Consider the following 25,945-nt stretch of genomic DNA (forward strand, 5'->3'; position numbering starts at 1 on the left):
TGTTACCTTAGATAATCTTTGTGAAATCTGAATTGACCTTCTTTCTGTTGCTGAAAAGGGCAAAAGCATAGTAAGATCTGCCGTTACCAAGTAGTTATTTTTTATGTTACTATACTATAGAGCCTTTTAAGAATTTTTGAGGGAGATGTTTGAGGGAACAACAAACTAATTTTTAATTGCCGTTTCTTGTTTGCCTTTGCTTCCCTGATTAAATGTTTGATTGGAAAGAAAAGCAGTGGAGGGTAGAGTCTTAACAGCTGCAGTGCTGCGTAGCTTGGTGTTGACAGAACTGACATCAAGAAGTGAAGTTCTGAGAGATGTATTAGGAGTGGTATCATGGGATTTGCTGTAGGGTCCAGTCTCTCCCTGTTAATCTGGCTGAGTGAAGCTGTAAGTTAGGCTGTCCCAACTTCTGCCCTTATCTCTTTGAATATAGGAGCCTTCTTATTTAAGGAAATGAGGAAATTTTGATAGATCTTCTTTCTCCCTCTACCAGATCCCTCTAAGTAGTCACAGAAACCTCCTGCTGTTAACCCTATACTATGTAAATGAAGTATTCTTATTTGATTTCAGCAAATATGGCGAGGTTGGCAAAAGTAGGCTTCAGTTACATAATCCAATAGCAGGAAAAAATGGTCTGCGTTCATTTTGGTGAGTGCAAATATGATTAATAGGAGTTGAGTAAAACTCTAAAGATACGGCTTTCCTTTTAGGTGATATGAACTATTTAAAATGATAAAGCATGTTCCTTCCTTTACTATCTCTAGGTAGCTTTTAAGTGAAATGTCTGACACACAGTACATTTCTAAATTTTGGGTTGCCTGAATTGTTTAAGCAGAGTAAAAAAGCCAAGTTAGGACAGGTGAATGAAATAAAACTCTCCCTCTACTTAGTCTTATTTCCCTAGGCTGCCAATTTAATACTTTTTCTCTAATTAATGAGTGCTATAAAATGGCTTATCTCCAAACAGTGCATTTATTAATGGCAAAAACCACAATTACTTTGGCACCAACCTAATAATTCCTCCTTATAATTTTTAAATTTTTATTTTTATATTTATTTTATTTATTTATTTTGAGCCAGAGTCTTGCTCCCTCCCCCCAGGCAGGAGTGCAGTGGCTCAATCTTGGCTCACTGCATCCTCTACCTCCCAGGTTCAAGCAATTCTTCTTGAGTGTTTGGGATTACAGGTGTGTGCCACCACCGGCTAATTTTTGTATTTTCTTAGTAGAGACAGGGTTTTACCATGTTGACCAGGCTGGTCTTGAACTCCTAACCTTAGGTGATCTGCCCACCTCAGCCTCCCAAAGTGCTGGGATTACAGGCTTAATTTTTAATTGACAAGTAATAATTGTATGGGGTACATTGTGATGTTTGAATACATATATACATTGTGGAATGATAAAATCAGGCTAATTAACATATCCATCATCTCACATACTTATTTCTTTGTGGTGAAAACATCTCAAGTCTCCTTTTTTGTCAACAATTTTGAGATACCCAGTATGTAATTTCAAATTAGACTCTGTTTTTGGCTTTTTTTTTTTAAACCCTTTTCCCCTGTCTACTTTAAGACTAGAATCAGTTATAATGAAAATTCATGAGAAACCAGGAGTTTAAAGAAGGCCTTTAATCATTGGGGACCAACAGACTCTGAGTATTTCATTCTTTTTTTCTTTTTTTTTTTTTTTTGAGACGGAGTTTCGCTCTTGTTACCCAGGCTGGAGTGCAATGGTGCAGTCTCGGCTCACCGCAACCTCCGCCTCCTGGGTTCAGGCAATTCTCCTGCCTCAGCCTCCTGAGTAGCTGGGATTACAGGTGCGTGCCACCATGCCCAGCTAATTTTTTGTATTTTTAGTAGAGACGGGGTTTCACCATGTTGACCAGGATGGTCTCGATCTCTTGACCTCGTGATCCACCTGCCTCGGCCTCCCAAAGTGCTGGGATTACAGGCGTGAGCCACCGCACCCGGCGAGTATTTCATTCTTATATTTATTAAAAATAAAAAAGAGGGCTAGGTGCGGTGGCTCACACCTGTAATCCCAGCACTTTGGGAGGCCAAGGTGGGCAGATTATGAGGTCAGGAGATCAAGACCATCCTTGCTAACGTGGTGAAACCCCGTCCCTACTAAAAGTAAAAGAAATTAGCCAGGCATGGTGGCACGTGCCTGTAGTCCCAGCTACTCAGGAGGCTAAGGCAGGAGAATCACTTGAACCCAGGAGGCAGAGATTGCGCTGAGCTGAGATCGTGGCACTGCACTCCAGCCTGGGCAACAGAGCGAGACTCAAGTCTCAATTAAAAAATAAAAAAAAAAAAGGCTGGGCGTGGTGGCTTACGCCTGTAATCTAAGCACTTTGGAGGCCAAAGCGGGCAGATCACCTGAGGTCGGGAGTTCAAGACCAGCCTGACCAACCTGGTGAAACCCCGAAAAAAAAAAGAGTTGATTCTCCAAACAGTCAAATATGAGGATTCATTCAAATGTGATTACTAAGCTTATTGCTAAACCTCCAGTGTGTATCTCTTAAAACATTTGCCCAATGTTTTTTTCACTTGAACTTTGATGATTATCAAATATCACTGAGTATTCTTGAGTATTCTTGGTGTTGAACTATTCATGAATACTTTGAATTACTCTAATTTATAGTGATAGTCACAGGAAGATATCTCTGATTAGAATTCAATTCATTTGCAGATTTTATTCTGAATAATTCCTGACATAATGCATATTTTGCTGATTTCACATTTAGTGAAATGCTGAGCCATATTTCAATTCTATAGTTTCCTAAATATCTACCTTTATATTTTAGGTATGTTTGGTTCCATTTTAATATAGTGTCATACCAGTGGCTGTGTTTTTGCAGTAGAGGTCTTATTAACTTAACAAAAGCATTTTTCTTTGAGAAGAAATTGTGTCTTCATCGATAATCCAGTTTTGTTATACTGGAGCTACATCCTCAGGTTCTGTGATACCCATCCTTCAGTTTGACTCCAAATCATCCTTACCTCCTGGCATTCATCCCCTGTGTAGTCCTCTCCCACACCCTATCAGGATTGGTCTGTGTAAACAGTACAAGAAGGCAGAAGTGATGCTGCTGACTTCTGACGCTAGATCATAAAAGACATTGATGCATCTGCCTTATACTCCTGAATCACTTGCCCTGGTGAAAGCCAGGCTTCATGTTATAATGACACTCAAGCAGCCCTGTGGAGAGGAACAGAGGCCTCTTGCCAATAGCTGCACCAACTTGCCAGCCATCTAAGTGGAAGCAGAGGACTGAAGCCTCGTTGACGTTTTGACTGCAACCTCATAAGAGACCCTGGCACCGGAACTGTTCAGCAAAGCTGCTTTTGAGTTCTTGACCCATACAAACTGTGTGACATAATCAGTGTTCACTATTTTCTTAACCTGCTAAGTTTTGAAGTAACTCATTAATACAACAATAAACAATGATGAATACAGATATTTTATGTTTTAAGTATTAAGGTGATCTACCATAGTCTGATTTCCCCCCGCTAAGTCCACAGTTTGGTTTTCTCTGTTAGAATAGTAAATGCTATTTTAAATTGTTTTATTAATATTATCACCATGGTAATTATCAAGGTTGAGTACTGTTGGAGCTTTTGTTGGTGTTTATTACCTATATAACTCATATTTGTATGCTGATAGCCTATAAACTGGGAAGAGAGTTACAAACGTATGTAAAACATGATGTGTCATATGGCCTCTTATAGATTTATTTCATATGTAAAAACTGCTCTTAACTAGTGCCACATTCTCCATTAGAGATATAATGTGAGCCACATGTATAATTTTGAATTTTCTAATAGCCTCATAAAAAAGAAAAGGAAACAGATGATATTAATTTTGATAGTTTTAATATCCAAAATATTATTTCAACATACAATATGAAAATTATTAAAGTGTTGTACCTCCTTTTTTTAAGACTAAGTTTTTGAAATTTAGTATGTATTTATAGCACATCTCAATTTGGACTAGCCACATTTAAAGGCTTAGTAGCCACTTTTTGCTGTTGGCTCCTGCATTGGTCAGTACAAATAGTATATTAGCTAAAGAAGAATATTTTCTTCTAAGCTAGCAGCAGATTAAGAATGCCTATAAACAACAGGAATCATTTTCTTAAGTTAAGTGTAGCATGTCCTACCTTAATCTCAAGCTACATTTAGTTTCGGTAAGTCAGCTAATTTCCAGATGCTTCAGATTCTTCAAACCTGAGAAATATAGGGATCAGAGAAATTAGGCATCGTAGATGGCATACATAGATTTCTTCAGCATTACAGACTCAGAATGGTTTTATTGTCTCATAGTTTATCATGAAGGTTGGTGAATGTGAACCTTTTGAAGGAGAAAATACACTTTAGTATGTGAAGCATATATTCCAAGCCTCAGGCTATATGTGGTATAATCACTCTCACATTTGAGTCACCAAGAATCACCTTCCAGGGGTTGTAGCACATCCCCTTACTTCATCAGATGTGGTCCTGAGAGCACAAGTATGTGAAGTCTGTTGCATTTTATACTTTCTAAAGTCTAATATGACTTCATATTGGCTCACTCATTTTCAAGGAAGCTAATGATAACTGTCACTTCAACTCAGTCTGACATTGACAGATTAGAGATTTTTCTTTTTGAGATTTATCTTCAGAATCTTCAGAATTTATGGAAGAATTTATTATGATAATATCCCTTTTAAAAAAATGTTCTTTTTAGAATATCCCATGGTTATCAAGAGTTGAAAGAAATTTCTTATCGTAATTCTGACCCGCTTCTGTAAAATATTGCTATTAAGAAATTCATAGGACTTCTGAATAAAAAGTTGAAGAGCACAATGACATATAATCCATACATGTTTTGTTCTCTTTACCTTTTTTTTAACCATGAGCAATGCCTGATGATGTATTTGCCTGGTCTGCTTTTCTCTTTTCACAGTAAACAGTTAACTTACCTATTTAGAGTGTCAGGTATCTAAACAATGACAGTTGTAACTACTTCCAGAAGGTCTTTATATCCTGCTGTGCAAGATACTCTTTTAGCATATTTTTCAATTTGCTTTTGCTTTTATATCAGAACAGTATACATTTTATATTATTTGTACAATGAAATAATACTTACATGTCTTAGAATAATAGTTGCTTCTCTCATTCTTGTCTAACTCTGATTCCTCTTTCTCTGAGATGACTACTTTCACCTCTTTTGGTTATTTCTACTGCTGTTTATTTTTATCTTTTCAAACGACATTTTTATATTATTGTTCTGTTACTTTTCTTATTTGGGCATCATCTGTTGACTTCTTATAGATGATGAGGAATTAGTGTTTTTACACAAACCAACACACACACTTTCTTCTTTCTGTCCTCCCAATATAATTATATCTAAATCTACATTGTTAAATCTGAGGCACATAGTATGTTATGATTTACATTTTGGTTTTTCCTGGTGTGCCTTAGTTTTCCTTTTTGTTTTTCCTTTCTTGGGTATCTTCCCAAATTTCTGTCTATACCTGTGAAATTCCTCCCAGCATCGTTACTACTATAAAATACATCACACCTTATTGATGGCCTTCAGATAGTCTATACATCTGCTTTTTTTCTTGGAAATATTAATTTCTTTTCTCCACTGCAATCTGTACTTAGTCTCTTAAGTTTCCTGTCATCCTTGTGGTTCCCTTCACCATTCACCTATGGTAGAGCTCCTTTTTCATGGATTCCACATCTTCTTTCTAGGTTTACCTCTTCATTTTAGTAGAGTATACCCTAGGGGCCTCCTGAGAGAGTCTTTGAGTGAGGTACTTTTAGGGATTTTGCGTTCTACTCTCATATTTGATTAGTAGTTTAGATACAGAATTCTATATTGGTAATCATTTTTTTTTCCCTCAAGAGTTTTGAAAGCATTATTCAAATTGTCTTTTAGTTTCCTGTGTTGCCCTAAAAACTCCGATGTCTTCTGATTTTTTGATCATACAAGTGATCATTTTTGGCCTTTCTAAAAGTTTTCAAGATTTTTTTTCCCTCTAGTGTTCTAAACTTTTTTCAAAAAGCATTCATATTATCATCCAACACCAAATGATGGGTTTAATAACTTTTTGCAAGAGCAAGGACAAGAAAGAATGATTAGAAATATTTGTAGGACTCAAAGGCTTTACTGTTTTTACACTGGCTCAATATTTTATTAAATTAAATAGGAGATTCAAGCTGTGGTTCAACACAAGAGAAACTTCCTCTGTTTATTTTAGCAGATCTCTCAAGATTCCAAAACTAAAACTGGTGCCAGATTTTACTCACTAGATAGATTAAGTAATTTGGGACTTTGTTAATGAAGGTGAAAGGTGTATTTGCTATCATTGTTCTCTTATATTACATTATCCAAGTTTGATACAGTTACGTTAGAGCAAATGATTCCATACTTAGCTTTACATTGAAATGTTATGTAACTTATCACATAAATATTACTTATCAGTTGTTTCCTTTTATTTATAGTTTCACTCGCCTTTTGTTTTGTATCCTCATTATCGAGAAAGGTTTTGAACCAGGCTTTGCTATTAAGTCCAGAAATCTTTTTTAAAATAAATGGCCATGAACAGTGAGCTCATGTGGTAGGCCGTAGTTTCACTGCTGGTTTCAAATAAAGTTATGAAATAAGTTTTGTAATGAAATACTGTGAAAACCTGATTCCTACATTGTGACAAATTATTAATCATTTTCTCCCTAAACTTTTTTTTATTGATACAGCCACAAAGCTTTTTTTACCCCACACAGATGTACAAGTAAAATTGGTTGCTTGAAATAGATTCCTGGGAAGTTATTTGGAATTAACTGTTTCAGCCTCAATTAGATAATAGAAGCCTGTCAGTAGACTTCCAAAAAATAGTTTAAGAATGGGATATGGTAGACTGCACAAAGACATAATACTGAGTTTTCCCCAAGTTGCTAGTGAGAAACATTATCAACTTTGTGTGTTGATAATTTACTTCATAATCCTTCATACTCCATAATTCTTCTTTTATGTTTAGTTTTCTTTGATTCTGAAGAAACCACCTTGGCCTTTGTTTTGACTGGCATCATTCCTTGTCTCTCTGCGTGGCATCCCTTTAAAAACCTCCACTGTACTCTGCTGTTCATGGCAAGTCAACAGAGGGAACAAAGATTTAACAAAGAACATTTTTTTTGATACAGCTAAATTGCCCTGCATAAAACAGAACCTTACTTATGGGAATAGATCGCGGTATTTTATAACATCTCTGAGAAGAATGAAAACTTGTCTCTTAAGATGAACAAAACGTACATCGTCAAACTGTGAATATTTTTTTCCAAATCTCATTTTTTAAAATTTAGAAAAATGAGAGAGCAAACGGTTTATCAACTATTTATTAGAAAGAATGTTAAATAATAGATTCTGTACTTCCAAAATGGGGAGAAAAATCTGACTTATCTTTGACAGATTGCAAGTTCTAGAGTTTTGAAGGCAAAGTTGTCAAAAAGGACTTAGCAAAGTGGACTGCAGTATAGTTGAGTTTCTTAGATAAAAGAAAAAATTCTTTGATACCTTTTCCTGGTAAGAGTATCCTGAAAATTGGAGAATGTTTTAGCAAATCTTGTTCTTTTGTTTTATAGTTTTATATATTTTTAAAAGGAAACACTTTATTCTTAATCCTTTAGTTTCATAAATTAAAGAAGGAAGTGCTTATAATCTGATGAATCCAGTTCTCCATCCTACTTGAACTCTTCTTCATTTAGTCTTCTTAAGATCTCTCCTGTCTTACATGCACTCAAAGTTCCATAGGATTTTGTTTGACTTTCTAATAGGGCAACTTTCATCTCTTCAGAAGCTGTGTTTTTAACTTGTGTAGAACATGAAGGCTGGGAATTGCTTCATTGGCTAATAAAATTGCTCCTTCTTAGTTCCTTCTTAGTCACTTATATCCAGTTGTCATTTTTGGTTTTCTCATATGAGATGATGAGAAAACTACACATTCTTGAAATGTTATGAAGTATCACTTGCTTTTTAATGTCTTTTAAGAAATTGTTTGCCAACAATTGTCTATGAAGAATATAATCTGAAAGATCATGCAGTTTACTGAACTTTTTCCATCTAGGCTTAACTGCAGGAAAAGAGAATGTTTTGATATTCAATCCAATTACTATTTCATCAAAGCTGGCTTTGCGCTTAGTTTAGAGAGTAGTTCAAAACAACTGTGTGCTTTTAAAAATCATGCCCCTGCTGCCTCTGCTATCTAATACAGTTTTATTCTGTCTATTACAGAGAGCAAATTCCTCACATTTATCTTGCTTAACTAACTTGACCCTTTGCTCTTAACAATATACTTCTTCAGCCTTCTTTACTTTCCTTGCTTTATTATTTCCTCTGTGACAATACCTTGTTGACAAGGATTTGCTTCTCATGGGAAGAACATTTAATAAGCAAATATCCCTTTCTTAATAAATAGGCTCTCCCTGGGTCAACTAATTAATCTACTTCACCTAGTCTTCCATCATTTTCTAGGACAGTCTCCGTAAGAAGGATGACAGGATTGAAGAGCTGGAAGAAGCACTAAGAGAAAGTGTACAGATAACTGCAGAGCGGGAAATGGTGCTAGCACAAGAGGAATCAGCCAGGACCAATGCTGAAAAACAGGTCTGCTATTTTATACAGTTCCTAGCAATGCTGCTGGTTAAGCAAAAGGTAAAACATAACCAGTATAGTTTAGGTAAACTATACACATTTTATGTTTATAGGGTTTCAAAACCACTTCATAGAGTGTAAGTCCCAAGGAGTTCCTTCATAGCTGTGTTAGATACAAGGATGCGGTTTCTTTCATGTGAAGTACAGAAAGAAAGACCAACTTTATTAGCAAAGCTGAGAGAGAATTTATTTCACAGAATGAGTGCCTTACAATGTCCTGTTCCTAGGTAAATGCCTTGTCTACTCGTTCTTAAATAAGAATTGAAATAAGTTGTATGAGAATTGACTCATGTAACACAGAGGTCTCTGCATTAATAACTTAGGTCTGATCCCATATATATTTACGTAGTGTGTGCTAATGTATTGGATGAGATGAAATAGAGTTTGTCTGTCTGCTACAAGACTAGGCATGATCCTGGCTTTTAAACTGAATGAAAAAACACAAACATTTCTGACTGAAAAATGTTGATTTCAAATAGCTAATAATTTATTCATTTCATACCCTGCCTCATTCAAGAGAACACTTAAGGTTGTAACAAGTTAAGGTTAATAGTGAGTATGAAGGACACAGAAACCATGCACTTGAGTCCCAGATAAGCATGTCTCAGCCTTGGAGGGACTTGGCTGAAGAGTTCTGCTGTGGCAGTTTGTGGTGCTTGTTTGATAACTTTCCTGTATCTTTTAAGATCCCCATACTCTTGCTTTTGACTTTTCATTAGGAAGAATAATTATAGATGGGAAGTGTGAATGGAAGAAATAGTTTTAACAAGTGAAGGTTATAATCCCAGTTCCCATTATGAGAATGTGATTTAAGATTTCGAATATATCTGACACAGAGGTTCATAACACTTAATTTACAGAAACTGTTTCCCTTGCATTTCTTTGTGGGAGAAATATAAATGTTACACAGGAAAAAAATGCTCAATGCAAAGGTAACAGGAATCTTTCGAGGAACCCCCTTGGTCAGACTGCTGGTGTTATTGTGAGTTAAGGTAGCTATAGTAAACAAGGGTATGTTTCTGAGGCAGACATAGCATATGCCCCAGGGAGTCCCTTCATAGCTGTGTGAGATACACGGATATGGTTTCTTTTGTGTCAAGTTTAGAAAGAAAGATGAACTTTATTAGCAAAACTGAGAGAGAATATAACTTTTTGCAAAATGAGTGCCTTTCAGTGCCCTGTCCCTAGATAAATGCATTATCTACTCTTTCTTCAAATATGTTTGTAATGCACAGTCACATAGAGCTTGGGTAGTGGAGAGCTTCAGAGGAGGGATGGCGACAGCCATTGTGTCACCCAAGGCTGGGGAAGAATTTTCTTTAATTTTGATTTTACCCTTCTTCTATTCTCTCCTTTATTTTTCAAATAAAGATTTTCTTCTGCTTTGGCCTCATTATTTATTGACAAGTATTAAAAATCAGAGATCATGCAGAGAATTTGTTAGTTTAATAATAGATTATGCCATTATGGGATATAGACTTCTGTTATATATTTTCCTTTTAGAGACTATTGTGTGAACTGATTATAATACGCTTTGGGGGTATGTTTTATTTATGGTTAATAGACTTTGCCGTTTTTAGGTTTATAGAAAAATTGAGCAGAAAGTACAGAGCTTCTTTTTACTCCCTTCTACCTCAGTTTTCCCTATTTTTAACATACTGCATTAGTGTAGTATTTGTTAAAGTTAATGAATCAGTTTTAATGCATTATTATTAACTATGTGGTCCATAGTTCACATTAGGGTTCACTTTTTGTGATGCACAATCTCATGTAAGTTTTGCCAAACGTATAATGACATGTATGCCATTACAGTGTTACACAGAGTAGTTTTACTGCCCTAAAAGTCTTATGCCCTACTGATTTATTCTTCTCCCATCTTCCCAATCCCTGATCTTTTTACTGCCTCTGTAGTTTTGCCTTTTCCTTTATTGATAGTTGGAGGCATATAGTACGTAGCATGTTCAGATTGGCTTCTTTCACTTTGCATTTGCATTTAAAGTTCTTCTTTTTGTGGCTTGATAGCTAATTTCTCTTTATCTCTGAATAGTATTCTATCGTATGGATGTGCCAGTTTGTTTATTCCTTCAGCTGTTGAAGGACGTCTTGGTACCATTCAGTTTTTGGCACTTAGGAATAAGGCTGCTGTAAATATTCACATGTAGACTTTTGGGTGGATATAAATTTTCAGCTTATTTAGATAAATAACCATTAGTGTGATTGCTGGATTCTGTGGTAAGATCATATGGTAAGAATTTTGGGAGAAACTGCCAAACTGTCTTCCAGAGTGGCTGTGTATATTTTGCTTTTAATTGCATGCTTTTTGCCTTTTCAGTTTTCTCATTTTCCAGCATTCTGCTACTCATGGCCTATCTGAAGCTGTTGCATGAAATATTGCGTGAGACCAGTTATTTGAACTTTAAGTGGTTTGGGGTATGAAGAAATTGCTTTTATGTTTATACTTCTGAAGGCTTACAACATTATCTACTGTCTTCTCTCCCATTTTTTATTCTTATTTTGAATCTTTTCATGGTTTTTTTTTGGGGGGGGGGGGTTTGTTTGTTTGTTTGTTTTGAGACAAAGTCTCACTCTCTTGCCCAGGCTAGAGTGCAATGGCACGATCTCGGCTCACTGCAACCTCTGTCTCCCAGGTTCAAACCATTCTCCAGCCTCAATCTCCCAAGTAGCTGGGACTACAGGCATATGCCACCACACCCAGCTAATTTTCATATTTTTAGTAGAGACAGGGTTTCGGCATATTAGCCAGGCTGGTCTCGAACTCCTGACCTCAAGTGATCTGCTCGCCTTAGCCTCCCAAAGTGCTGGGATTACAGGCATGAGCCACCATGCCTGGCCCATCTTTTCCTGTCTTTTAGGTCCACTATTTTATTTTATTTTATTTTATTTTATTTTATTTTATTTTGGAGATAGTCTTGCTTTGTCTCCAGGCTGGAGTGCAGTGATGCAATCTTGGCTCACTGCAACCTCCGCCTCCCAGGTTTAAGTGATTCTTCTGCCTTAGCCTCCTGAATGGCTGGGATTACAGGCATCTGCCACCACAGCCAGCTAATTTTTGTTTTTTAGTAGAGACAGGATTTCACCATGTTGGCCAGGATGGTCTCAATCTCCTGACTTCATGATCCACCCGCCCCAGCCTCCCAAAGTGCTGAGATTACAGGTGTAAGCCACCACACCCAGCGTAACTCCACTATTAATATTACTTATGTATATTAATTATATGTACTGAGATATTCTACAAATGTTCTTTTGAAATGCTTTAAATGAAGCTTTTTTGTTTAGGAACAGTATTCTTATCTTTCTCAGATCAAAAAGTTATCTTTTTCTCACTTAAATATAGCTTCTGGGAAAGAATGACTCCCTCTGATAGAGGTAGAATATCTACATCTCTGCATTCATCCAAGAGCAAAGTAAAATTGTATGGGAGCCATAGTTCTTATTAAAATAAGATGTAGAACTAGCTGGGCGTCGTGGCTCACGTTTGTAATCCCAGCACTTTGGAGGGTCGAGGCCAGCAGATCACAAGGTCAGGAGTTTGAGACCAGCCTGCCCAATGTGGTGAAACCCCATTTCTACTAAAAAATGCAAAAATTAGCCAGGCATGGTGGCACATGCCTGTAGTCCCAGCTATTCAGAGGCTGAGGCAGGAGAATCGCTTGAACCTGGGAGGCAGAGGTTGCAGTGAGCCAAGATCGTGCCACTGCATTCCAGCCTTGGTGACAGAGTGAGATTCTGTCTCAAATGGGAAAAAAAAAAAAAAGATGTAGAACCTTCCAAAGTTCAAGGAAGGAAGAACTTCCATAAGAAAACATCTCCTGATGCCTTTTCTTTTCTTTTCTTTCTTTCTTTTTTTTTTTTTAAAGACAGAGTCTTACTCTGTCGCCAGGCACCAGGCTGGAGTGCAGTGGCACAATCTCGGCTCACTGTAATCGCCGCCTCCTGGGTTCAAGCAATTCTACTTCAGCCACCTGAGCAGCTGGGACTACAGGCACACACCACCACGCCCAGCTAATTTGTGTATGTTTTTTTAGTAGTGACGGGGTTTCACCATGTTGGTCAGGATGGTCTCGATCTCTTGACCTCGTGATCCGCCTGCCTTGGCCTCCCAAAGTGCTGGGATTACAGGTGTGAGCCACCATGCCCAGCCGCCTTTTCTTTATTATCACAGGATCCCCTTACAGTTTATTTATTCCTGATACATGCTGCCCCACCCTGAGCCCATGCTAGAAATTTAGAGAAGTTGTGTAATGTCCTAAAGAAGGAAGGTTCCCCGTAACCTGTGTGAACAAATTGAGAGTTGAAAGTGAATGATCCCCACAAGGGAGAACCGAGCAGCTCCTTTACTTTTGGTTTGTCCCTTTCCACATGGGGATTCTTTTTCCGGAACCTTTCTCTGTTTAACTTTTGGTAGATTTTGTATTTTATTGAATGTGATTATCTGTTTTCCTAAACTGAGCATAAACAACATCTCCTAAATGAGTCTCAGGATTGCCAGGGGCTAAGAAGCAGCATGCATGCTTAGTTCAGCTGTGCTATTATGAACTTTAAATTTTTAAATTTTCTTTTAACACTTTAAAAGAAAGATTTAGATATCTTCACTGAGGCCAGGCAGAGTTGGCTCACACCTATAATTCCAGCACTTTGGGAGGCAGAAATTGGAGGATTGCTTGAAGCCAAGAGTTCAAGACCAGCCTGAACAACAATGCGAGGCCTTGTGCCCCACCAAAACTTTTTTTCAATTAGCTGGGCATGATGGGGTATGCCTATAGTCCCAACTACTTGAGAGTCTGAGGTGAGAGGATCACCTGGGCCTAGGAGTTCGAGGCTGCAGTGAGCCATGATTGTACCACCGCATCCCAGTCTGGGCAACAGAGTGAGACCCTGTCTTTAAAAATAATAATAACAACAATAACATTTGCACATATGAATTAAATTTTTCTATTTTTAACAGTGATACTTAGTGATAAACAGTGATATTTTTCAGATTGCCATTTTCACATTATATGGCTTTTATGTTAAGTATAAATTCTTGATGTTCAAGGTCGTAGGATTATATCTGTATAATGGTTTGCTAGATAAATATACATTATAGAGCATTTTTAAGGCTTGCATTTTTTTCTTTTTCTTTTTTTTTTTTTTTGAGACGGAATTTCACTCTTGTTACCCAGGCTGGAGTGTAATGGCGAGATCTCGGCTCACCGCAACCCCCGCTTCCTGGGTTGAGGCAATTCTCCTGCCTCAGCCTCCTGAGTAGCTGGGATTACAGGCACACGCCACCATGCCCAGCTAATTTTTTTGTATTCCTTAGTCTTTCTTATTGCCTTTTTAACCTTTAGCAGTTTCCAGAGTGTACAATTTATTCTTTACTTTTTAAACATAATTCTTTACTGGTCTGAATATTAAGTTATATTTTTCTCATTGTTTATTAAATGGCAGTGATACTCTGAAAATAAAATTATACTTTTTTTTTTTTTTTTTTTTTTGAGACAGAGTTTCACTCTTGTTACCCAGGCTGGAGTGCAATGGCTCGATCTCGGCTCACCGCAACCTCTGCCTCCTGGGTTCAGGCAATTCTCCTGCCTCAGCCTCCTGAGTAGCTGGGATTACAGGCACGCGCCACCATGCCCATCTAATTTTTTATGTTTTTAGTAGAGACGGGGTTTCACCACGTTGACCAGGATGGTCTCGATCTGTTGACCTCGTGATCCACCCGCCTCGGCTTCCCAAAGTGCTGGGATTACAGGTGTGAGCTACCGCACCCGGCCAAAATTATACTTTCACTTGTGCTTTTTTTTCCTACAAAAGTTTAAAAAGTATCTTTTACTTTTCTGTGCCACATTAGGCACTGAAAATGCAAAGGTAATAGACACAGCCTCTGTCTTCCAAGAAGCTTGTAGTTTATTGGGAAAGACTGAAGAATGAATTTATAATTATGGTTCTATTTGATAACTACCATGATAAAGGTCTTAATATAGAGCTTTAAGAATAAAGGAAGAGGGCAAGCCTGAAATCCAGATTTGGAAGGTCCACAGAAGGCTTCATGAAGGAGGTGTTTATGTGTGAGTTGAGTCTTAAAAACAAAGTATTAGGCAAAGAAGTGAAAGATGTTCAGCATATTCCATGTAGAGGGAACAGAGGTGAAAGCTCGAAGTGTCTAGGAAACCAAATGATTGTTAGTGGCTACAGTTGAGTGTAAATAGGAATGGCAAGAACTATGTAAAGAAGAGAAAAAGATGAGAGAGTAAGAGAGCTCATTTGCGCAGGTGTGCACAGTCAGATCATGCCGTATGAAGCATATTCTATATTCAAGGTAGTAGAGAACCACTGAAGCATTTGAAGCAGAGAATAATGCTTGTTATTAGCTTATTTGCTCATTCATTCATTCAACAGATCTTTATTACTTACTCAGTGGGTGCTATGGTAGTCTTGGATAACACATAGTGATGAATAAAGTAGCTGTAGTTTCTTGCCTGAGATTTACAGTTCAGATGGTGACGCAGACAGTAATCCAGCAAATAACTTTTAATTACTAGTTGTGACAAAAGAAAAGAATAGATTTTCAGAAATACACAGTGATTTATTGAAAGTTAGCAACTATTTTAGATTAAGTGCTCAGAGAGGGTCCTCTGTGAAAGTAGCTTTTTTCCTGCGCCTTGAAGGCTGAGAAGAAGCTTGCCTTGTGACAACTGGGGCAGAAGCAGCAGTTACATTAGTAATAAGGTGGAGAAGAGCTGAACATGTTTAAGGAAGACTAATATAACTGTTGGGCAAGAACAGTGCAAGCTATGCATGACCACCTATGTAAGCCATCGTAGAAGTTTGTGCTTCATAAGAGGGATGGAAGCCATTGAAGAGTTTTAAAGAGGGCATGACGTCATCCAATTTATGTTTTTAAAAGATCATTCTGGGTGTTGGGTGGAGGATGAATTGGTGGAGGGTAAGACTAGAAGGGGGAAGATCAGATGGGTTATTAAAGAAGGGTAGACTAGAGACCTTCTAACTGAGGTGTGTATATACCTGAGTGCATGAGCACTTTCCCAAAAGGCACATTGACACAGCCTCTCAGCTTGTAAACTTATGTATACCTGAAATTGATCTGCTCAAAAGGCTCCTAAGATGTACAGATTCTCCTTTTTCGCTTTCACCTTCACAGTTGTGCAGCCGTCACTTTCGACAGACACAACTCTCCTGATTTTTACTATCCTATATTCTCAGAGGTGAAAGAACTCTGGAATGATAACAAAGGGACAGTTCAGCATATTGGTGTTAAAATAATGGATGAATCTGTCAGGTTTTCTTCAGTTCTTTGTTCTCAACAGAATTGAAATAAGTTGACAGTTGGTAGATTATTAAAAATAATTTTTGGTGACAGGTTACCATCTGGTATAAGGCATGTAATTCTGAAGTAATAAAAAAAATTGAGTTACATTGCTATAACAAAACTACTTCCATTCCTATTCATTTATACATATGAAAATGCTTTCTTAGTGCTTACATCTGTGAAAGTGAAAAATACCAATAGAATTGATGCTGAACCCATATCTTCCTTTTTTGTTGTTGAGATAGAGTCTCATTCCATTGCCCACGCTGGAGTGCAGTGGCGACATCTTGACTCACTGCATGCTTTGCTTTCTGGGTTCAAGTGATTCTTGTGCCTCAGTCTCCTCAGTAGCCGGGACTAAAGGTGTCCACCACCATGCCTGACTAATCTTTTTGCATTTTTAGTACAGACAGGGTTTCATCATGTTGGCCAGGTTCATCTCAAAATGACTTCAGGTGATCCGCCTATCTCTGCCTCTCAAAAGTTCTGGGATTACAGGTGCGAGCCACTGTGCCCAGCCTGAACTTTTATCTTTCTATTAATAAGTAATATTAACAAGGAATAGCTAAACTAATAAAAGTATAAAAGTCCCATTAATTTCATTAAGATAAATGTATTTAATTATACATTTTAATAAAAATGTATTCTTTATGTTTAATAATTTTCTCATATTTAATATTTATGTTGGTTTTGATTGATACTTTATTACTAGTGATTGTAATCACAGCTCAGTACACAAGAATTTTTAAGGGTTATGACCACAGGAAAATATTAAAATATCAAACTTAAATTTACGTAAATGTTTTTATTGAGAAATGTACAAGAAAGGATCCACGCAAACGGTCTAGCACAAAGTAAATTACATTACTATAAAATATTAAGGAGAAGTAGAATGGAAACATAAGGTCAAAGAGAAAAAGGAAAATGTAAATAATAATTTGTCCTTACAGTTTTTAAATAGATGATGATGGATATCAGGTATGGTATTTATATTTTATTGGATACTTCCTTTTTTAAAAAAAGTGATACTTTTTTAAAAAAGTCTTTAATACCCAAGATATTAGGTCCTTTGCAACTCTTTAAACTTATGATGTAAAAAATTTATGTATCAAGTTAAAATCATTCTGTCTCAGTATGTTTGTGAGCAGAAAAAAAGAAGTACAAAAATAAATTTTAAAATCATAGTTGTATAAAGTCTTTTAGGAGGTGTACAAGTAAAAATGTGTAGAGAATCTTGGTGTACACAAGAGGTTGGGCAGATCAGGCAATAGCTGAAGAGATTCCACAGTGACAGTGGAGATAAAGAGAAGTAGGTAGATTTAAAATGCCTTTTGGAAATAGAGCTAAAAGGATTTGGTCAATTACATGTATGGATAAGGATAGAAGAGAAAACAAATAAGGCCCTTGGATTTCTGGTTAACCAATTTGGAGACTGGTGGTACAATTTTTTGAGATGAAAAAGCTGAGAGAAAAATTTGAGGATAAGAAGCAAGTCATGGTGTTAAAGAAATGTTAGCTACATTATCATCAATTTTAGAATTGTTATATCAGATATATTTATTTTTATTATTTCTTTAGAGATGGGATCTTGATGCACTGTCCAGGCTAGACTGCAATAGCTATTTACAGGCATGATTTTAGCACACTACAGCCTCAAACTCCTGGACTCAAGCTTCCACATAGCTGGGACTGTGTGTATGCACAGTTTATGTTTTTAGCCCAGTTTTCTCTCTTGAGATCCAAACGTGTGTAACAGACAGCAGCCCACTTCATATCTTTACGCCAGTATTTCATTGATATCTCAACCAGAAACTGTCCAGGTTCCATCTTTTGATTATTACCTTCAAACCATTTTTTTCTTCAGGCTTGCTCATCTCATCTGAGAGGACTTCTTTGTAATCTTTACAAAGCTGAAAATAGGCTTACTGAATGCGAGGGAAATCAAGTCTGAGAAAGGGAGAAGTGATAGGTTAGTTACAGAAATTTTTATACTGTGGCTCTCTAGTTCAGAAGGTCATTCCAGAACCTTAGGGAAGCTGTATTCCATAACGGCTAAGCAAGTGGACTCTGGAGTTAGAAGCCTTAGTTGGAATTAGGCTTCTACCACTTACAAATTATGATCTTAGGTAAGTTACTTGTGGGTCAGTTCCCTGAACTATAAAAGAAATAGTTATTTTATCTGCCATATTAAAGAGATGATATCTGTATAAAGTACTTATAACAGATTCTGGCACACAGTAGGCCCATAATGAACATCTACCACTATTGGTACTTATGTTGTCACCACTACTGCCCTCTGTAGTTCCAAGGGAAGGCATTGCTCTGACTGAGTTGTTGAAGGCCCCAGAGAAATACAGTATTTATAGACCTTATCTGGTCGATTCAGCATCAGTAGTGACAAACTTATTGTTAAATTCTAATTTACATTATGTAAAGTTTTAATACTGTGACTCAAGGAAATTCTTGTCCTCTCTCCCATCCAGTCTCATATTTTAGAAGTTGTGTATTTACATCAAATGAGAATAACACAGTCACCTAATTGGCTGATCAGATAGACATTATTCTTATCGCCGGATTATTCATTCTCTGAGAGTCTGTCTTAAATACATAAGGGTTTTTAATCTGTACATTATTTCCCATTTTACATCCATGTCTTCTCATATAAATAGCTTGACTAGCTTTAGTAAACTGCTAAAAATGTATGCTATAAAATCCAGTTCTAGTGCTTTCAGTTTTACTAAGCCAGATGTTGTATAGTTTCCAGAAGGAAGGGAGGGAGGGGAAAAATACTTTCTTAGCATTATTTAAAACAAAGTATTGGTTTTAGAACATTATCCTTAGATCTAATGCCTAGAAGCAAGCAGATAAGGAAATTTTAAGACTGTAAAAATGTTTTAAGTGTTTAGTCTTTGTAATCTTAAATTGGAATTGGAAGTATTTCTTTAAATTTATGGCTTCTCTTAAACACATAGTCACACATGCATTTTCTATGTACTGCAAATACCTAGAAAACAAATTATCTTCTCAGAAGCAGTGCTCACTCCTAGTGCTCAGATATGGTTTCTGAATACTATTCAATATTAGAAGGACTTGAAATCTAAAGAGAAATGTCTTTTTTTTTTTTTTTTTTTTTTGCGTAAAGTGAGTACTGTATACATTTTTATTCACAAGTGCTTATTGGCTTCTGAAACCTCTGTATTCTTTATGGCAGCACTATTGAATAGAACTTTCTAAAGCAGAGGTAATGTTTTATGTCTGTTCTACCAAGATGGTAGCTTCTAGCCACCTTTCTATTGAACACTTAAAATGTGGCTAGAGCATTTGAAAAATTGGTATTTTGCCTTTATTTAATTTTAAATAAATTTTAATGGCCATATCTAGCTAGTGGCTACTATATTGGATGGTTCAACTGTATAGTACAGATGGATGGATGGATGGATGGATGGATGGATGGTCAGTCAAATGGTCAGATGGATGGAGAGACAGATCCATGGATATCTATCTGTCTATCTGTCCGTCCATCCATCCATCCATAGCAGATACTCATTAGTTTTTCCTCCTAAGCCTGGCAGAATTGTGATACTGGGATATTCAAATACAAGTATTTTCTGATATAGTTGGTCATTCTTAAAATTTTTGGTTTTGGAAAAACATATGTGACCTAATGGTGTAATGGCAGGCATGCGTAATCCCAGCTACTTGGGAGGCTGAGGCAGAGAACTGCTTGAACCTGGGAGGTAGAGGTTGTAGTGAGCTGAGACTGTGCCACTGCACTCCAGCCTGGGCAACAGAGCAAGACTCCATCTACAAAAAAAAAAAAAAAAAAAAGGAAAAACATGAGAGAGATATATAACTCAATTACTTTGTACAAAGTAATTTTTTATCTAATTACTTTGTACAAAAACATGAGAGAGATATGTAACTCAGATCACCATATTTGTCAAAGTAATTTTTCCTTTAAGAAATGATTGTGGAAGCCTAGATCACTTTCAAGGGATATTATAATTGCATATGAATGTTTTCTTTAATATTCATGTGGTAGTGTCATATAGATGCTTAAAATTATAACATGAGTGTTGCATAGGAGTGTGTACACTGCCACACCTGCCTAATGTTTGTATTTTTAGTAGAGATGGGATTTCACTGTGTTGGTCAGGCTGGTCTCAAACTCCTGAACTTGTGATCTGCCCACCTGGACCTCCCAAAGTGCTGGGACTGCAGGTGTGAGCCACTGCCCCTGGCTGGAAGGCATCTCTTAACACATTGATATTTAAATTGAGACCTGAAAAGTAAGTAGGAATTAGTGAAATTAAGAATGGCAGGTAGGCCAGGCGTGGTGGCCCACGCCTGTAATCCTAGCACTTTGGGAGGCCAAGGTGGGTGGATCACTTGAGGTCAGGAGTTAGCCTGGCCATCATGGTAAAACCCCATCTTTAAAAAAAAAAAAGAATGTCAGGTAGTTTACTTCAACAGGAACCACATATGTGGAGACCCTAATGATGGAAATAGCTTGACAGAGTCTGGAAACCAAAAGAAAACCAGAGTTCAAAACCAGGCTTCCTTCTACTTGTGTCAGAAGGCAGAGTACCTCTTATTCTTAATACAAACTACAATTTTTGTATATTTATGGACACTTACTGATTACCTACTGCCTGCCCGTCACTATGATACATACTTTTTTAATAATATTAGTCAGTTGTTAACAGATTCTCATATATATGTGATCTTTTCTAAGCAGAAAACAAGTGTCAGTGCTTGTTGGGTCCTTTTTCAGAAGAGTAAAGAATGGTTTACATTTCTTAAACTACATGTTCCTTCTGAGTGAAGCAGTCTCTTCAACCTTACCTGATTCTCTTGTCTGGATAAATCCTACTTCTTCCATAAAACCTTCTCTGACCTTCCAAATCTGAGTTACGTATCTCTCTCATGTTTTCCTTTTTTTTTTTTTTTTGTAGACGGAGTCTCGCTCTGTTGCCCAGGCTGGAGTGCAGTGGCACGATCTCAGCTCACTACAACCTCTACCTCCTGGGTTCAAGCAGTTCTCTCTGCCTCAGACTCCCAAGTAGCTGGGATGTCACGTTCCTGCCATTACGCCAGGCTAATTTTTTGTATTTTTAGCAGAGACAGCGTTTCGCCGTGTTGGCCAGGCTGGTCTCAAACACCTGACCTCAGGCAGTCCGTCCGCCTTGGCCTCCCAAAGTGCTGGGATTACAGGCATGAGCCACTGTGCCTGGTCTCTCATGTTTTTGAACTGCACCTGTACTTAGCCCTATGTTTTTTAAATAACACTGCATTATTATTACGTATTTACCACCTATTGCTTTAAGAGACTGTCTTCATTTTGTCTGACAGAATGAAAGCTCCTTGAGGGCAGGAGCTGTGTCTTATTTACTGTTCTATCCTCAGTGCCTGCAGTTGTGCCTGGTACACAATGGCATTCAGTGAATATTTACTGAGTAAATAAATTAACTTATGAATGAGTGAATGAATGAATGAAATTTTGTTCTGACTTTCTTAATGTTTGCAGCATCACTGTACTTAACTAAACAATTTAGGATTTAACGGTAATTTTATCATATTTTTATACTTATCTAAACAGTGTTTTGAAATGTTTTTATTCTTTGTTGCAACTGCTTTTCCACTGGATTTAATAAAGTACCTTTTTATCTGAACAGAAAAAGTTAAAAGATGTCAAAATTGTAAGTTTAAAGAATTAGAATAGATAATTATTTGAAAGTTATGTACATTTTTTTGTGTGTGCTAACATGGTAGCCAGAGTGGAAAAATAAAATTTAGAAATTATTATCCCTGGCCTGTCCTTCAGTGGGAGAACAGAGAGCTTATATGTCTCAAAAAATGAATGTGCAAAATTCTAGGCCCATTTTTGTTGGCCTTTTAACTAATGGGAACTAGCTGAAGTCTTATGTAGCAGTGAGCCTTCCACTCTGAAATACCAGGCAACCATGTTTATGAAAACATGTAATAATTCAAAACATTCTGCAGAGCAGATATAAACTGATTAGATTAGTTTGAAAATCTTTTTGATCCTACTTTATTTCCTTTTAGTGTGACTGATACTTCTGATCATCATTGGTACATTTGACATTAGGTTTTTCAAGATTTGTGTCATCTTTCCCTGACTTGGAATTAAGTTCATAATATTATTAAGAATGGGCCATTTTATATAGTGCTGTAATGGGTTACATTTAATAGTTTACAGAAGTCTCTTCTTAACGTATCCTAAATTTTTACCTACTTTTGTAAAGTTTAAGTCTTAAACCTAATCTCTCTGTGAGAGATACTTGAAATGAGTAGCTAAGCAGTCCAAAAGTGTTACAGTTAGAAGCGTTATTCAGAACTATGTAGAATTGTTCTGTCTCACAAAAATATATACTGCTAAGTTAGCAACATAAACTGTGCTTGTAAAGTAGTTTATGGGTTTCTGCAGAAGTTCATCATGTTTGGTCAATGCACAGATTGTAGATACTGTTGCTCAAAGATAGTTCATTTTAAAAATGTAAGATGTTATTATGAAACATGATATTGATAAGCATATAGAAAGTATATTTTTAATGTTTCAGATATCTAAGATACATGACAGTTAAATTCACAATTATTTTCTCTTTGCCATTATGTAATCAGTTCACTATTTGAATTAAATTCTGTCAAGAGGAACTTACTTAATAAGTTTCATTGTAGACTCTTGCTCTACTGTCAAGGAATTTGAATCCCTTTTGTCATGGTGACTGGTTATGAAATCAGTCACTTGACAGACCCTGAAGTGAGACTGCTGGAAATACGTCATGTCTGACTTCATGGTGACAGCTGGCTACAAAACAAACCCTACCACAGCCATTCTGCAATTGACAAGGGACTTCAAAGGCCAATGGAGCTGCCACTTCAAAGAGAATTCTGCCATCTCTGGCTTGTTGAAAGAAGTTGTTAAATAGCTGTACTGTGCCCTACCAGAAATCTCCATGTTTAGACTTCTCCTTCTTTTGATCTTAGAAAGATGTATGAAATGTCTTAAGTTAGAGCAATGATAAAGTCTCTAGTAATGGCAACCCAGTATTCTGCATTTTGATCCATTTATTGATGGAAAATACCCAAATATGTTCTAATGACAGGAGGTTTAAAAACTCAATGACTCAGAGAATGAATGTCCAAAAGAAGAGTTGAAACTCCATAGTATTGCTGTAGCAGCCTTTAAAAATGTGGAAATAAGATGGTAAAGAAAATGAACCTCAATATGTTTTTTAAAACTTTTTGTTTCTTCATGTAGTTTCTAGCCCTTTTAGTACACTCAGATTCGGAATATTGATAGATTGGAAAACAGCACAAATCTTTAATCATTAAGTCTAATTTGCATGATTAAAACTAACATTTCTCCATTTTTAGTGACTTTGTACTTAAAAGTTGAAGCTACCTTGTACTGTGTTTAAAATTATATTCATCCCTTTCTTCTAGATACAATTTTGACATCATTACCTTGTGTTTATGTTAAACAACAAAGAAAGCCTCAGAGTTTTAATAGAATCCTTAATAAAAGGTCAGAGTACTAACAAGCATCTTCAAGAATAACAAGGGAAAAGGCAGCAACATGAATTCTTTATTTTAGAATACGGATAACCCTAGAAGATATCCCTTTCATGAAGTAATGTTTAGTATACTGGAAAAAGAAAATAGAAAACTGTATAAATATTATGACAGTAAAAAATACAGAGATTTTATATGTGATATGAACCTGGAGTGTGGATTAGTTGGAATTTAAAATTCTTTTAAGTGAATGGCATGACCTTTTCCTAATTATCTGTTTTCTCTCTCATTCTGTGTGTTATAGGAAAATAAAACTAAAGATCTTGAGATTGCTTTGTCCTAATCTCCTATTTTCTTATTTCTCTTAAAATTTCTCTTTATATAAAATTTTTAGAAATTGAGTTGACAGAAGGTTTAGCGACTATAACTTCCTCTATAATTTTGCCAGATGGGGTCAGTAGATAACTGCTAAAGAAATTCTGATGCAGAACTGAAGCCCCCAGGAAATAACCATATGACATGTTATGACCAAAAAATTCTCTAGAAACATAAGTAGTTGCTCTTCAAATAATGTGTTTGGATTTGTCTCTTTTTTTGTTGTAGTTCTCTTAGTTTCTTCTTTGAGAAAATTTTTTGACAAAGTAGCAAAAGTAGCACATGATAGTATTGTCTAGAAGTTCAGGAAATATCTATGCCTTTAAATTTAGGCTTAAGTTTTCCTTTTATTCAGCAAAAGGACTGTAGGTGTTTTCAAAAGTTATAGCCACATGAAAAAATGAACTACAGTGAAAACAAAGCTTTGGCACTTCCAAAATTAAACCGCAGAAATAACTGCCAGAAGTCTATAGATACTGGTTTTCAAAGCAGACTTTTTTTTTCTTTTGAGATGGACTCTTGCTCTGTTGCCCAGGCTGGAGTGCAGTGGCATGGCCTCAGCTCACTGCATCCTCCACCTCCCAGGTTCAAGCTATTTTTCTGCCTCAGCCTCCTGAGTAGCTGGGTCTACAGGCACACGCTACCACGCCTGACTAATTTTTGTATTTTTAGTAGAGGTGGGTTTTACCATGTTGGCCAGGCTGTTCTCAAACTCCTGACCTCATGATCCACCTGCCTTGCCCTCCCAAAGTGCTGGAATTATAGGTGTGAGCCTCTCTGCCCAGCCAGACATGTTTTTATACTACATACTCTCTCCGTTTTTGAGACAGATTCTTGCTCTATTGCCTGGCTGGAGTGCCGTAGCGTGATCTTGGCTCCCTGCAACCTCTGCCTCCCAGGTTCAAGTGATTCTCCCACCTCATTCTCCTAAATAGCTGGGATTACAGGCACTTGCCACCACACCCAGTTAATTTTTGTATTTTTTTGAGGGACTGGGTTTCCATGTTGACCAGGATGGTCTTGATCTCTTCACCTTGTGCTCTGCCTGCCTTGGCCTCCTAAAGTGCTGGGATTACAGGCGTAAGCCACCATGCCTGGCCTGCTATGTACTCTATCTAAACTGCAGAAAACTTCTGTACAAGGAAGCACTCTTGGAGTCTAGTGGCAGATCTATAACAAGTGATAGATCATTTGCTTGTAATGAGTTCCTGGGGTGTTTCGCTCTTATTTCTTTTCTCCTACTGAGAAGTTTGATAAACCAAGTTGTTGATCATAGAAGCAGTCATCCAAGCTATGGCTAAAGGTGAAGCCATGGAAGCCAGATGGCTTCCCGCTGATTTCTATATGCAGTTTATGTTCTCCTTGGCTGTGCCTTCCTGGATGTTTCACTGAAAGATATTTTTTTCTGGAAAAATGTGTACAATGGGGTTTATTCTATTCAACAGATAGTTTGTGTGTGTCATGTCCCAAGCCCTATTTTGACATTCAGTTGTCCCTTCCTCTTATCTTCACCCTCTTTAATAAATGAATAAAGCTGCAATTAAATTAGTGAAAAGTGCATTGGATTAGAAGTCAAGCAATGTGGATTCTAATCCTCGTTCTGTATACTAACAGTGATTTGGCATAAGTCTTGTAATCTCTCCAAGTATCTGTAACTTCACCTAGATTGAAGAAATTATTATCCCTGAAAGTATCCACTCATTACCTCACATTGAAATAAATATTTGCAAGGTTTTAGTAGCTTATAAAGGCAGCATACGAGTGTTGAGCCTTACTATGGCCAAAATCACAAACATATCAGACATGCACATACATACATATATCATACGTGCACATACACATATGTATTATACATACACTTACATGATGTTTATGAGTTCCCGCTTGATGCCCTAGGGTTACCAGACATAAAATCCCACCCTTTTACTTTTCTCCTTTGGCTAATAGTATACTTTTGATAAGGTCAAGTGTCATTTTATTTGCCAACACTGTGTTTCTA

General features: G+C 36.9%; 1 protein-coding gene across 14 annotated transcripts in view; it reads left to right on the forward strand.

Moving 5' to 3' along the window:
• The window catches only part of ERC1 (ELKS/RAB6-interacting/CAST family member 1), a 515,798-nt gene that overhangs the window by 278,461 nt on the left and 211,392 nt on the right, over positions 1-25,945 (forward strand). For 11 of the 14 annotated variants that reach the window (XM_074403327.1, XM_074403335.1, XM_010345058.3 and 8 more), the window contains one exon: positions 8,520-8,651. The exons of the other annotated variants lie outside the window; for them this stretch is intronic. In XM_074403327.1, the coding sequence (XP_074259428.1) occupies positions 8,520-8,651 (132 nt within the window). The remainder of the gene's footprint in view (positions 1-8,519; positions 8,652-25,945) is intronic. 14 annotated transcript variants of the gene reach the window in all.

The sequence above is a fragment of the Saimiri boliviensis genome, chromosome 7 (assembly GCF_048565385.1).
Source record: "Saimiri boliviensis isolate mSaiBol1 chromosome 7, mSaiBol1.pri, whole genome shotgun sequence".
NCBI classification, from domain to species: Eukaryota; Metazoa; Chordata; class Mammalia; order Primates; family Cebidae; genus Saimiri; species Saimiri boliviensis.